This window comes from Dipodomys ordii, unplaced genomic scaffold (assembly GCF_000151885.1).
Source record: "Dipodomys ordii isolate 6190 unplaced genomic scaffold, Dord_2.0 Scaffold1, whole genome shotgun sequence".
In the NCBI taxonomy this organism is placed as follows: domain Eukaryota; kingdom Metazoa; phylum Chordata; class Mammalia; order Rodentia; family Heteromyidae; genus Dipodomys; species Dipodomys ordii.
Genome location: NW_012267217.1, coordinates 26,918,925 through 26,931,691, shown reverse-complemented (window position 1 = coordinate 26,931,691; position 12,767 = coordinate 26,918,925). Strand labels below are relative to the sequence as shown.

The window sequence follows — 12,767 nt, the reverse complement described above, 5'->3', positions numbered from 1 at the left end:
GAGAGAGAGAGGGGGAGAGAGAGAGAGAGAGAGAGAGAGAGAGAGAGAGAGCAAGAGCCCTAATGGCATGAAGTTAAAATGGAAACTGAAGTATCGAAAAGACACAAAACCAATCAGAACAAATCCAAGCTCTAAACAGCCTCCATGTCAAGCCCAGTGTGTATTAGCCCACTGATAAAACAGGAGTCATTTATTTTTATTTTTGCCAGTTCCGCCATCATCATCATCATCATCATCATCATCATCATCATTATCATCTTATTGGCTATTACACTGACAGTCACTGTGATATAATCAAGAGGATTTTTTTTGGGGTCCGGTCGTGGGGCCTGAACTCTGGGCCTGGGCGCTATCCCTCAGCTCTTCAGCTCAAGGCTAGCACTCTACCACTTGAGCCACAGCACCACTTCTGGCTTTTTTCATATGTGGTGCTGAGGAATCGAACCCAGGGCCTCGAGCATGCAAGGCAAGTGCTCTACCACTGAGCCACCTTCCCAGCCCCTATACATATATATTTATGCATATATGTATATATATGGACATTGCTTCAATACAGTAGCCCTAAAACATAAAAGTTTTATTACCTCTTGTTTATATGTGGAAAAAATGAGGCCCTTGGACCAGCAACATCAGCATCACTTAGGAACTTGTTGGTAAAGAAGAATCTTAGGCCCTATTCTGGACTTACTGAGCCAGGACATACACACAATCCATTGGGCTGGACTACAGCTTCCCAGCAAGTTCTAAACCTTCCAAGATTGGTGTGTGGCATATGTCTGTAATCCTAGCCCTTCAAAAGGCAGAGGTCCCAGTTTGAAGCTAGGCTGAGCAAAAAGTTCATGAGCCTCTATCTCAAAGCAAATCTAGGCACAGTGGTATACACCTGTCATCCCAGCTACATGGAAAGCCTAAGTAGGGTGATTGTGGAACCTGAGATCCTATCTGAAAAAAAAAATTGAGAGCCTGGCTCAAGTGGTAGGGCTCTCAAGACCCTAAGTTCAAACCCTAGTGCCACCAAATTACAAATAAAGAAGATTCAAATGGTGAAACCTGACTCCCAGGTCTTTGGGGGCCATTTGGTCTCTGTTGCTTTATTTTATCTTAGGGCAAAGCATCACAGACAATTGGTAAGCAACTGAGTGTGGCTGTCTTCCAGGGAAAGTTCCTCATTCAAGTCATAACTTGGCCTCCTGTGGTGGCAATGAGATTACTCCAGAGTGTATTTGGAGTCTTAAGGACTCAGAGAGGAAAGAATAGTCAGCCTGCATAATTTTCTTCAGGAAAATTCAATTATAACACCTTTGGAGGTCATTTTTTTCAACATTATCTTTTAGACTTTTGGCAACTTTAGGATCTCTATAAAATTAAAAGTATAGTTCAGAGATTTGCTGTAAGTCGCCTTACCCCTGGTATATGTCACCATTCTGGGGTTTGATCATTCTAATATGTTTGAAATGATATTGCATTATTGTCTGGGGTTAACTTTTCTACATCCCTAGTAAATTGTAAAGTGTTGTCATTTTCTCCAAAGTAACCTCTTATCATAGAATACTATAGATTGCTATTGCTTCTATTAAATGTGTTAATTTTTAAACAGCTGCTGATAATGGTCTTACACAGTGAATCACCCCGACTGACTGTCCACACTCAGTTCTGCTCTAACTGACAATTTTTATCCCTAATCACACAGTGGCCTGGTATTCTTTTTTTTTTATTATTGTGAAAATACTGTACAGAGGGGTTACAATTACATGGGCAAGATAATGAGTACAGGCCTGGTGTTCTTTAAAAGTGTTTTTTATTTTTCCCTAAGAAAGCAGTGGGTAGAGTCTGGTTCTTGCATAGAGCAAATGACAAGGCCTTCATTGGCCACCCAAGCATTATCTCAGATTTTTTTGTGCTGTCAGAAGAGGAATCAGCTGCTCCTAATTCAGGACTCTGTAATGTTTGGAGCTCAGGGCCTTTAGAAAGTAGACTCACAATGAAAAAATTGTATCATGTCTATGTTTAATTAAAGACATTCTGAATCCTCTAGACCTATGCATTAACACTTAAATACAAACAACTCCCATGCACTGGCAAGTGCTATTATGACATTAGCACAAGGGGTCAGGAGAGGGCAGATTCAAACTCTCAAACATCACCAACAAGTAGCTCATGTGCATCTTTGAGAAATGGACCTGGGGCCCCTTAGATTCAGAGAGGTGATAATAATAGCTCATTGAACATTACCTTTGAAAGTGACATCTTCTTACAGGAGAGAGAAGGGGCTCCACATCTGCTCTTCCTCTGATGTACATGCATTGTTAACCTGTGAGCTGAGATCATGGTCAAAGTGACATAATTACATTTTCCAAACAAAAGGTGCTTTAAAAGGTTGATTGGGGGCTGGGAAGGTGGCTCAGTGGTAGAGGGCTTACCTCGCATGCATGAGGCCCTGGGTTCGATTCCTCAGCACCACATAAGCAGAAAAAGCCAGAAGTGGCACTGTGGCTAAAGTGGTAGAACACAAGCTTTGAGCTGAAGAGCTGAGTGACAGCACCCAGGCCCAGAGTTCACACAAGCTTTGAGCTGAAGAGCTGAGTGACAGCACCCAGGCCCAGAGTTCAGGCTCCACAACTGACAAAAAAAGTTGATTGCTTCTGATGTCATAATATAGATTAGTTTTTTTTTTTTTTAGTAATTTGGTTCTATACGTCTGGTACTTAGCAGCTGCTTGGTAAATAGTTGCCAAGTGAATGAATGAAATACAAACCATGTCCCAATACTGGCAGCTTACATAACACACTGTATTCTGGCCTGTAAAAGTGAAAAGACTTAGAGAAAAATTGCTGGAACATCAGCATATGACTCTGTCATGGAAGAGACAGTGGCCAGGCATAGTCTCCATGACACACGGAGCTAAGTGACCCATGACTAGGTCACTGGGGACTACCCAGCTTGGTTCTCAGCACGATAGGCTACTCTGCTGGACTGAACAATGTAGGCCTCAGAGCAACTTTTCAAAAAATTTTGACCATGATCCATAGTAAAAGATATATAATTTCTGAACCAAGAAAAACACCAACCAATGTATACATGCTCATGTCTGATATCCTATGTAGGAGGGTGAGCTCTGAAGATCAGGGTGCAAAGCTAACCTAAGCAGAAATGTCAGTGAGACTCTTCAGTTAACCACTAAAAAGCCAGAAGTGGAGGTGTGACTCAAGCACCAGTCTTGAGCAAAAAAGTCCAGCAAGAGCAGAGAGCATGAGACCCTGAGTTTAAGCCTCAGTATCAACACACATATACACAATTTCACAACACATTAATCACTTATACGACAAGTACTGTGTTATGCACTATTCTTTTCTTGCCCACTCTTCCTGTAAAGAAAAAGTGGCACACTATATCTCACAGTCTACCATGCAGGGAACTGCGGGAAGGATGGGTGTCAGACCCTGCCCCTTGGGGAACCTGTGGCAAAGGTAAGAGTGAGGCCTCTCACTTGGGGATGTGTTTAGGTTGCAGGAAAGTACGACAAAAATACCTGTTTTCTACAATTTGAATGAGAAAGTTCAGGGAAGTCTTTGCTTTTTTTCCTGTCAATATTCAACAGTTATCTGTAAGGTTTTCTTTTCCACTGTGACTTTTCTGCCTACTCCAGAGAGGAACTCTCATGGGCAGAGTCTGCAACAGCTCATCCCAGCTCAGTGAGCCACACAGAGAAGTGGCAGGCCAATGCTGGCCCAGCCCATAAGCATCTCTCTATGGGTGTCTCCAGAAGTGTACCTCATTCCATAGGTCTTAGTGAAGATTCTGGGGAAGGTTGCCTGGGAGTTGATTCTGGGATAGAATATATCAAAGAAATCCGCAGTGGCGCAATGTCTTAAAGCCTCTAATTCCTTGTATTTTATTATGACAGAGAAATAATAACGTGGTGATTTCTGCTATATTTGACCACAGAGCCCTCATGTCAAAGAATCGATAAGACCTTCAGAACCCGGTTTAGGGAATGCTTCCTCAAGAGATGGCTGTCTTCTTCCCCCTACCCTATTTATCCTTTGCCCATTATCCTTTTTCTTTTTGTAGTACTGGGGATTGAACTTGGGGTAAGAGATTCCTTCACTCCAGCACTCCAGCTGGGGCGGAGGCCAGTGACTTAGTATGCTTGCCTATGTTTGATTAATAAGATGAAGGAACTACAGAACTTGGTCAGCATCTTAAAATGACTCCTGATGGCTTAGTCATCATTTGCAGTTGTAACAGATTCATAGAAGTTCTTAGTGGTCTGTGAAATAAAGGGATTTAGAAACTTACTGATTGTCAAACATCGAGCTGCAGAGCAGAGTCATCAAGATGATGAGTAGCTGGAGAGAACTCTCCAGACTCCAAGTCTCATTCAGACCCTTAGATATGTATCTTAATGTTTTTTTTCTTTCATGCATGTGTTTCTAATGCACTTATAAGATTATCTCTTTGTTGCCTTATTCCTTATAGAAACTGAAGGAAAGTCACAACAAAATTCTAACCCTGCCTAGGCACTGGTGGCTTACACGTAGCTATAATCCTATCTACTTAAGGCTGAGATCTGAGGATCATAGTTTGAAGTAGCCCATGCAGGAAAGTCCCTGAGCCTTTTATCTCCAATCAAGCCTCAAAAAGCCAAAAGTGGATCAAGTGGTGGAGAGTGCCAGCCTTGAGTGAAGAAAGCTCAGACACTGACTTCAAGTACTGGAACACATTACCCTGACCCCCTCCCCCAAAGTAACTGATGAAAGCATTTGATGTTTTTTCTGGTATTTGTAGATTTGAAAATTCATGACAATCCCAGAACAAACTTTTCATAAATGTACACAATTTGTTGTAATTTTCATTTGAATTCCATCAATCTGAAAACCCCAAAAGGACCCCAGGTACAACCAAGAGTTGTGCCCTGCCCACATTCAGGGGGTGCCATACCTGCAGACAGAGGTGTGAAACTCCCTTTGCAATTGTGTGACAGGGCAGCAGCTCTCATGCAAATGTGTTTTTGTTGTCAAATGAGGTATAAGAAAAAGCTTCAGTTTCTTTTTAAAATCTGTACATTCAACATATTCCCTTTCATTCGTTGACTCCTGTTTTTGTTGTTTTTTGTGAGAACAGAATCTCCATGTGGGAGTCTGTTTTAGGAAATGAAGGAAGGAAACAGGCTGGATTCCATCTTCCATAGGCAAGGACTGTTTATTGAGATATAGCAGCAAGGGGCACAGCCTTCTCATGGTCTTGGAGACTGTGAAAGGAGGTGAGACAGGAGTTGGGTTTTTATGAGGTCTGAACAAGAAGGCAGAGGTTAATAAAAAAAAAAAAGCTATTAGGTCTAGGGAGGTGAGGGGCTTTTCAGCTGGGCCCACAAGGGAATTTTTACAGACTTAAGTAGATTGCCCTGCTGGTGTCAGGCAGTCTGTGCCTATCTTTGGTGGTATGCCTGGCATACCACCTGGGAAAACAGGGGGGGGGGGTCAATCCTTCGTATTCCATCTTTGGATACATAGAAAGAAGGGGGTAAGATTGGGAGAGGCAAATCCTTCAGTCTGGATTTCAGATTCAGGTTCTCGGGGCTCCTGTATGGGAAATCTAAGACTCAGTAGGACAGAAATGATGGATTATCATCCCACCAGGCTGAGGCCCATTATAAAACATGGAAGCGCTGTTCAACGGTTCTGTTAGAAGTCATAGTAGAAGAGCAAGCTCCTGATCTCAGGCCTCAGTTGCCTGAGTTTTGGAGGGAATGAGTCTGTGACACAGATTTATTTATGTAGAGTCCTTCTTAGGGTAGGAGGAGGAATGTCATTATGCCTAATTTTGTGATTTGCTTCCAGTCTTGGGAGACAGTGGGACTGCTAGAACTTTGGACCCTACTTAGAATTCTTACTTGTGTTTAAGAATTGTTAACACATTTAGGCATTAAATAATTTCTTGAATCCAACCCCTCCCAATTCCTTGTATAGGTAGGCATACTATATTTATATTTCAAAAATCCAAACAAAACCTATCTCTGATCTGAGAGAGCTCTCTGCATCAATTATCTATAAAATGAGCAGCCATATTCCCAAAGTGCAGAAGACTGAATTAAGACTTAAAACCTGCTGGGTGCCAGTGGCTCCTGCTGATCTGAGGATCACATTCAAAGCCAGCCCAGACAGAAAAGTCCTTGAGACTCTTATCTCCAATTAACTATAGACACACACACACAAAGCCAGAAATGGAGATGTGACTAAAGGGGTAGAGAGCACTAGATATGAATACAAAAATCTCAGGGACAGTGTCTGGGCCCTGAGTTCAAGTCCTAGGACCCACAAAAAGACTTAAAATCTCCAATAGCATGTTCTGTGATGTTAAGATTTCAAGATGATACAGGGAGCAGAGACTGATTAAAGGGAAACTAGAAAAGCTTGGTTAAAAAAGAAACATGGACATTTTCTTAACCAACCTGTGAGTTTTCAACCATACTTTCCATTCTTTTTTAAGGACATCCACTCCTCCATTTCCAGGCTCAATTTATCTATAGACCTGTCATCCTCAAAGTCCCAGAAGTGTCTTGGCTGTACTGTTTAGGTCATCATCTTTGTGTTAGCTCTTGTCTCTGTGTAACCAGCAGTGTCCCTCTCCCCTGCATCCCTTCCAGTGTCTGGGCTTCTTCCCAAACCTCTCTACCTGGACTCTCTTGTGAGCAGAAATTTACAAACAGCTGCTCGATACTTCTTGGAAATGAGGTTGTAGAGAATTGGGTTGATGGAGGCGCTGAGATAGAAAAGTTGCAGGGCGACAATGTTGAAGTACTGAGAGAAGTACATCATCCGGGAGTCTTCTGTATTTATGTAAATGATTCTGCCAACGTGGAAAGGCAACCAGCACACTATAAATGCCAGAACCACCGCCACTGCAAAACAAGACACAGGTGCCCCAATGAGCAAAACAACAACACATAAGAAATGATCACAAACAAGACCACACTGAAGCTACCAGCACAACTATGTTTACTGCAGCATTATTTACCATAGCTAAGATATGGAACCAACCCAGATGCCCCTCAGTAGATGAATGATCAAGAAAATGTGTTATATGCACACAATGGAATTCTATGCCTCCATCAGAAAGAATGGCATTGCCCCATTTGTTAGGAAATGGAAAGACTTGGAAAAAATTATATTAAGTGAAGTAAGCCAGGCCCAAAGAATCATAGGTCCCCATGGTTTCCCTCATTTGCAATAACTAGTATATGTCTGAGCAAGCAGAAAAGGTCAGATAAGTTGATGTTAGGTGAAATGAACCCCAAGATAAGTATTCAAATGTTTTTTCTTTCTTGCGATTGTTTCTAACACATTTATAAGATTATTTCTTTGTTGCTTTGTATGTCCCTCCCCCCCTGCTGTCACTCACTGTATTTGATGTTGGTATAATTTGTGGAGGGGAAGGGAAAAAAACAAATCGTTTTAATAGGGATACAGGTGGACCCATTGCAACAATGAGATGTACAATTTGTTATGTTGAAAAACGAACTTTACAACTTGGGTGGGGGTTGAGGGTGGGAGATGGGAAGGGATGGGAAGGGGAAACAAAGGAGGAGGCAACAATGCTTGATAAGAACTGTACTCATTACCTTGCCCATGTAATTGTAACGCCTCTGTATGGTATTTTCACAATAAAAAAATAAATTAAAAAATCAAATAAGCCTCCCAAGAAACTACATGGCAAAATAAATTAGAACCTTTTACTCAGCCAGATCTCCATGCAGTGGGTGAGGTTGTTTACTGCATGGATATTGCTTCAAAACTGCCTGTCAGGCTCATGTGTTATCAAGGCTGGGCATAAACCAGAAGGGGCAAGTCCTTCTAAAAAGCCGTTTTGGCAGGCTTCCTTTCCCAAACCAGCTTCAGAGACGCATTCTTAGTTCTGACTACCTCTCCCTCTCAGTCTCTCCCTGTGTCCTGGGATTTGACCTCAGCGCCTAGGTACTGTCTTTGAGCTTTTTTTTTTTTCCCTCAAGGTAAAATTCTCAGGGCTGGCCTCAAAACACGATGATCCCCATCGTGGTCTCCTGAGTAGCTAGGACTAGGATTACAAGCATGATTCACCAGCGCCCGGCATCTTTGACTTTTTCGTTGGGACAAGTTTCCCTTTAACCGCCGGCTTTTTTTTTTTTTTTGGTCGGTTGCGGGGCTTGAACTCTGGGCCTGGGCTCTATCCCTGCGCTCTTCAGCTCAAGGTGAGCGCTCTACCGCTTGAGCCACAGCACCACTTCCCGTTTTCTGGTGGTTTATTGGAGATAAGTCTCACAGACTTTCCTGCCTGGGCTGGCTTTGAACTGTGAGCCTCAGATCTCAGCCTCCCGAGTAGCTAGGATTACAGGCGTGAGCCACCGGCGCGCGGCCAGTAACTTTTAACAATAATGATAATAAATCTTTGGCTGAATGCAGGCTCCCCACGCGGCCCTCTCGGGGTACAGTGCGTAATGCACACCTGCGGCATCTCACAAGGACCGGCCTTTGGATTAAGACCCATTCTGGAGTTGTTTACTAGATCTGGAACTCCCACCCTCGGGGGCGCCCCGGGTCGGGAGCGGGAAGGGCGGGCGGGAGGCGGGCGGGCGCTCCGGTGGAGCCTGGACTTGGGGCGTCACTTACGCAGGACACGGACGGTCTGCCGGTGGCCCCGCTCCCTCCCCAAGGCGGCGGGGCCTTGCAGGGGCCCCCGGCTCTTCGACAGCTCGCGCCCGATGAGCCCATAGAGGAGACTGAGGCACAGGAAGGGCAGGAAGAAGTAGGCGGTGGTGACCCACAGCATGACGCGCAGCGCGCCCAGCTGCGCGCGGCTCGGCCGGCACTCGCGGCTGAACAGCGCGGCGGCGGCGGCGGCGGGCCCCGACGGCGAGGGCAGTGGCGGCCACCCCGAGGACCCGAGAGACGGCAACGACCAGGCCGGAGTTGAAGGGTGGAAGAGAACCGTGCCATTTCCCTCCGGGATGGCGAGCACGCCCGGGTCCTGCTCGACGCCCACCAGAAAGAAGAAGGGCCCGGCGGAGAGCAACGCCACGACCCAGAGCGCGGCGATGAGCGCGCGCACGCGGCGGCGGGTGGCGAGCGCGCGTGCGCGGAGCGGGCGGCACACGGCCAGGTAGCGCTCCACGCTGAGCGCCGTCACGTGCAGCAGCGTGGCGTAGGTGCAGCCCTCGCCCAGGTAGAGCGACAGGCGGCAGAGCAGCGACCCGAACACCCAGGGCCGCGAGCGCCACAGGCGGTACAGGTCGAAGGGGAGTCCGAGCAAGATGAGCAGGTCGGACACGGCCAGGCTGCCCAGGTACAAGTTGGTGGTGGTCCTCAGGTCCCGGTAGCGCCCGATCAGCAGCACGGTCACCACGTTGCCGCTCACCCCGACGGCGAACAGGCCCAGGCAGACGGCAGTCACGGGCACCAGAGCGCCCAGGGGGAAGGCCGAGCACCGGCGCTCGTCGCAGGGTGGCAGCGGGGCCCACCCCGGCTCCGGCTCCGCCGCGCCCCCGGGGTTGTCGCTGCTGTTCCACGGGCTGCCCATGGACGCGCCCCGCATCGGGGAGCCGAGGCCCGAAACGCGCGGGTCTCCCCGCTCGGCGAGTGCTGGCTGCCCGGCCCGGCCCGCGCCGCAGGTGCGAGGAGACCGCACCCCCCGGAGCCCTGGTGGAAGTGGGGACCCCGCACCACGCAGCCCACACTGCTGCGAGGGGGGTGCAGCCCTGCGCTTCGGGGAGCTACACAGCGCCAGCCTACAGTCCCCGCCCCCGCCCGCCCCGCCCCGCCCCGCGCCCTCTCCTACACCCTGGGCCGTCTGGGTGCCACCAGGAAGCCACAGTCCTCGCAGAACACCCACACCAGAAGTGAGAGCCTCTCCCAGTTGTATCTTATCCTGGACCCACTAGAGTTGCGGTGTGACCCTGGACCAATCCTGGCCCAACTCTCCTTTTCTAAATTTCGGTGCGGTGGTGGAGGGAGCAGGAACACATGTTCTCATCATACTGAGACTTGCATGTTTATGTGCACACTGGAAAACTGGAAACGATTTGCCAACCTCTGAGAGATGTCAGGGAAAGGATGAACACGGGAGGAATTTCACAGTTCCCTTTAGTCTTAATAGCGACAGCTGACAGTGTACACACGGGATATATGTAGCACTGTGCTTTCTGTTTAACCCTTCACCTGGTGTCACAGCTCGGCAGTCTGTCAGGCCTTCCGTGGTCCTCATCCAAGTGTACTTACTGTTCTATTGCAAGTCCTGTATCCTTGTGCTGACGAATGCAAGTCTAGAAGGTTTCTTTCTTGATTTTTCCCCCTCCTTTTTTTTTCTCACTCATCTCTGTCATGGCTTCAGTGTTCATTAGATTCTTTCAAATTCCTTTCCTTTTTAAGAATATTTTATTTCATTGCTACTAGTAAGGTATAAGAGGTTACCATTTCAGTAGTCAAGTAATGAGTACATTTCTGTTTGGGGGCAATGTCCCTCCTTCATTCGATTTCTCCCAGTTCCCCCTATCCCATCCCTGGCCACAAGCTATATAGTTCATTTCAAAGTCCCTTTTTTTTATAAACCTGAAACCTGGCACCACCCTAGAGACACACTTCTGTAGTTCTCTTACAAGCAGGAACCATGAGATGTAACTGCCATCTTCATCACAGCTGTTTCTTGCTTTTCTAAACCAAGCTTGTGCCTAAATTCATCAGCCTCTCCCCATCACTCACCCTCCCTCTCTCTCATGGTCTCCTTAAGCACTACATCTGATAAAATGCACACCAGCCAGTGCTGGTGGTGCATGCTTGTAATCCTAGCTACTCAGGAGGCTGAACTCTGAGGATCGTGGTTTGAAGCCAGCCCCGGTAGAAAAGTCCCAGTGAAACTCTTACTTCCAATTAACTATTTCAAAACCCAGAAGTGAAGCTATGGCTCAAAGTGGTAGAGTGCTAGCCTTGAGCAAAAGAGCTCTGGGACAATGCCCAGGCCCCTGAGTTCAAGCCCCACAATCAAAAGGAGGAAAAATTTCCATCAGTCCCCATGTGTCTGGCTTTGGCCTCACATATCTATTCTTGGTTTCCTTTCTATGAATGATTGTATCCTGCACACTCTGTCAGCCAGCACTCCTTCTGATCTACCTTTTGCCTTACAACTACTGGGAGTCTTCCTGCATCTTGATTGCATTCCTCCCAACTTCTGACCTCTATACCTGCTTTCTTTCTTTCTTTTTTTTTTTGGTCCGGTCGTGGGGCCTGAAATCTGGGCCTGGGTGCTGTCCTCAGCTCTTCAGCTCAAGGCTAGCGCTCTACCACTTGAGCCACAGCACCACTTCCGGTTTTTTTCTTTTTGCTTATGTGGTGCTGAGTAATTGAACCCAGGGCCTCAGGCATGCAAGGCAAGTGCTCTACCACTGAGCCACCTTCCCAGCCCTATACCTGCTCTTTCTAGGTCACTCTCACTGTCTCTCTACTCCACCTTATGGGATTCCTCCAATCAGTTAACCCTTCTGCCTTTTCCTTATCTCTCACCTGCCTAACTTTCTCCTAAACTCTGTGAACAGTCACCACAATCACTCCCCACTGTCATACCTGACCACTTAGCTACAATGCAGCCTCTGCTGACTCCATTCACACTCCCTATTTTGCTGTAATTGCAGGGCTCTAGCGAGGTGCTTAGCTTCCTCCACCTGCCATTGGAATACTCACTCTACCTCCACTCTTCCCTAGATGCCAGACTACTCCTGTGTTCCCTCCACTCTCCTTGAACCCTGATTCTGTTTCTCCATCCTCAAAGCTGCTAACACATCTTATTTCTCTGAGGGAAAAAAGGCAAATAGAAGAAAAAGTTTGTACTCTCCCCTGTCTGTATCCATGGAATCTCCTTGCTTCCCTAGGATGAGTTAGTGTCCCATAACTCCATTTACCTCCTTGAGGACATTGCACTATCAGTTTTTCTCCTATAGCATCCCTCCTATTTTCTTCTAATTTCCATGTTCCGGAAAAATTCCTCAAAAGCATCTCTTTTACTGTTTGCAGTTCTTCCGTCTTTCCTTTCCTCCCTCCTGCTCCTAGATAAAATGTAGCATCATGGTAGATTGATGGTTCTTTTAGCTCTCAGCTGTTGGGCAGCAAGAGAAAATGAATGCTGTCACCTGAACAAAGCAATTTGGTTGATTAAACAGACACTCTGGGTAGTGGTCAGTTCTTTTGTATGCTTTGCCTTCCCTAAGGTGACTGGAATCCAAAGGACCCAAGTATATGGGGAAGTAGAGTCCCAGTATGTGCTGCTAGGAGAGGGAATGCTTAATTTTGTGTTGGTTCTTGCAGTAGCACTTGCTGCTCCGGGTCCACGTCTCCTTCCTGCTAGCTGTTCTGTTAGCTTTAGAACCCAGGTCTGTGGCTGGTGAGTATATGGTTTTCTTTGACCCAAGGATGTGGTTGGCCTTCATAGGAGGCAGATCCCTGAGTCTTTCACCTCTTCCAATCTACTCTATGGCTTGGGCAGCCCCAGCCTCTGCTGGGGCAGCTCTGAGGCAGTCTGATGGGTTGCAAGTCAGAATCCATGTCAGCTGTACATTGGCCCTCTGAATATTCTGTATTAAACACCCTCCATTTAAACACCCGTATTTTTTCCCTCCCGGTAGCTTGTTGCCAATCAATATACTATTTACTTAGTTATTCGTCTATTGTGTCTTTCCATGTCTCCAGGGCTTTAATCAATTGTGTTCATTGGCCTCATCTGAGGCCTGGATTGGTAGCTGACGTAAA

The 12,767-nt window shown here is 46.7% G+C and overlaps 1 protein-coding gene across 1 annotated transcript; it reads right to left on the bottom strand.

Annotated features, from left to right (window-relative positions):
• Positions 1–5,197: 5,197 nt before the first annotated feature.
• Mlnr (motilin receptor) lies at positions 5,198–9,552 on the bottom strand. The gene is made up of 3 exons (XM_013032107.1): positions 8,646–9,552; positions 6,676–6,901; positions 5,198–5,251 (listed from the first exon to the last, which is right to left on the bottom strand). Exons 1-3 carry the CDS (start codon positions 9,550–9,552, stop codon positions 5,203–5,205), a joined length of 1,182 nt encoding a protein of 393 aa, XP_012887561.1. The 3' UTR covers positions 5,198–5,202.
• Between the last annotated feature and the right edge of the window lie 3,215 nt (positions 9,553–12,767).

Bases quoted from the DNA above. Each gene is read 5' to 3' on its own strand.
- Mlnr (XM_013032107.1), bottom strand. From the start codon at position 9,552: ATGGGCAGCCCGTGGAACAGCAGCGACAACCCCGGGGGCGCGGCGGAG. The intron at 6,902-8,645 runs GTAAGTGACGCC...CTTGTTTTGCAG, and splicing joins GCAGACCGTCCGTGTCCTGC to TGGCGGTGGTTCTGGCATTT. The intron at 5,252-6,675 runs GTAGAGAGGTTT...CTCCTTTCACAG, and splicing joins CTGCTCACAAGAGAGTCCAG to TCTCCAAGACCATGAGAAGG.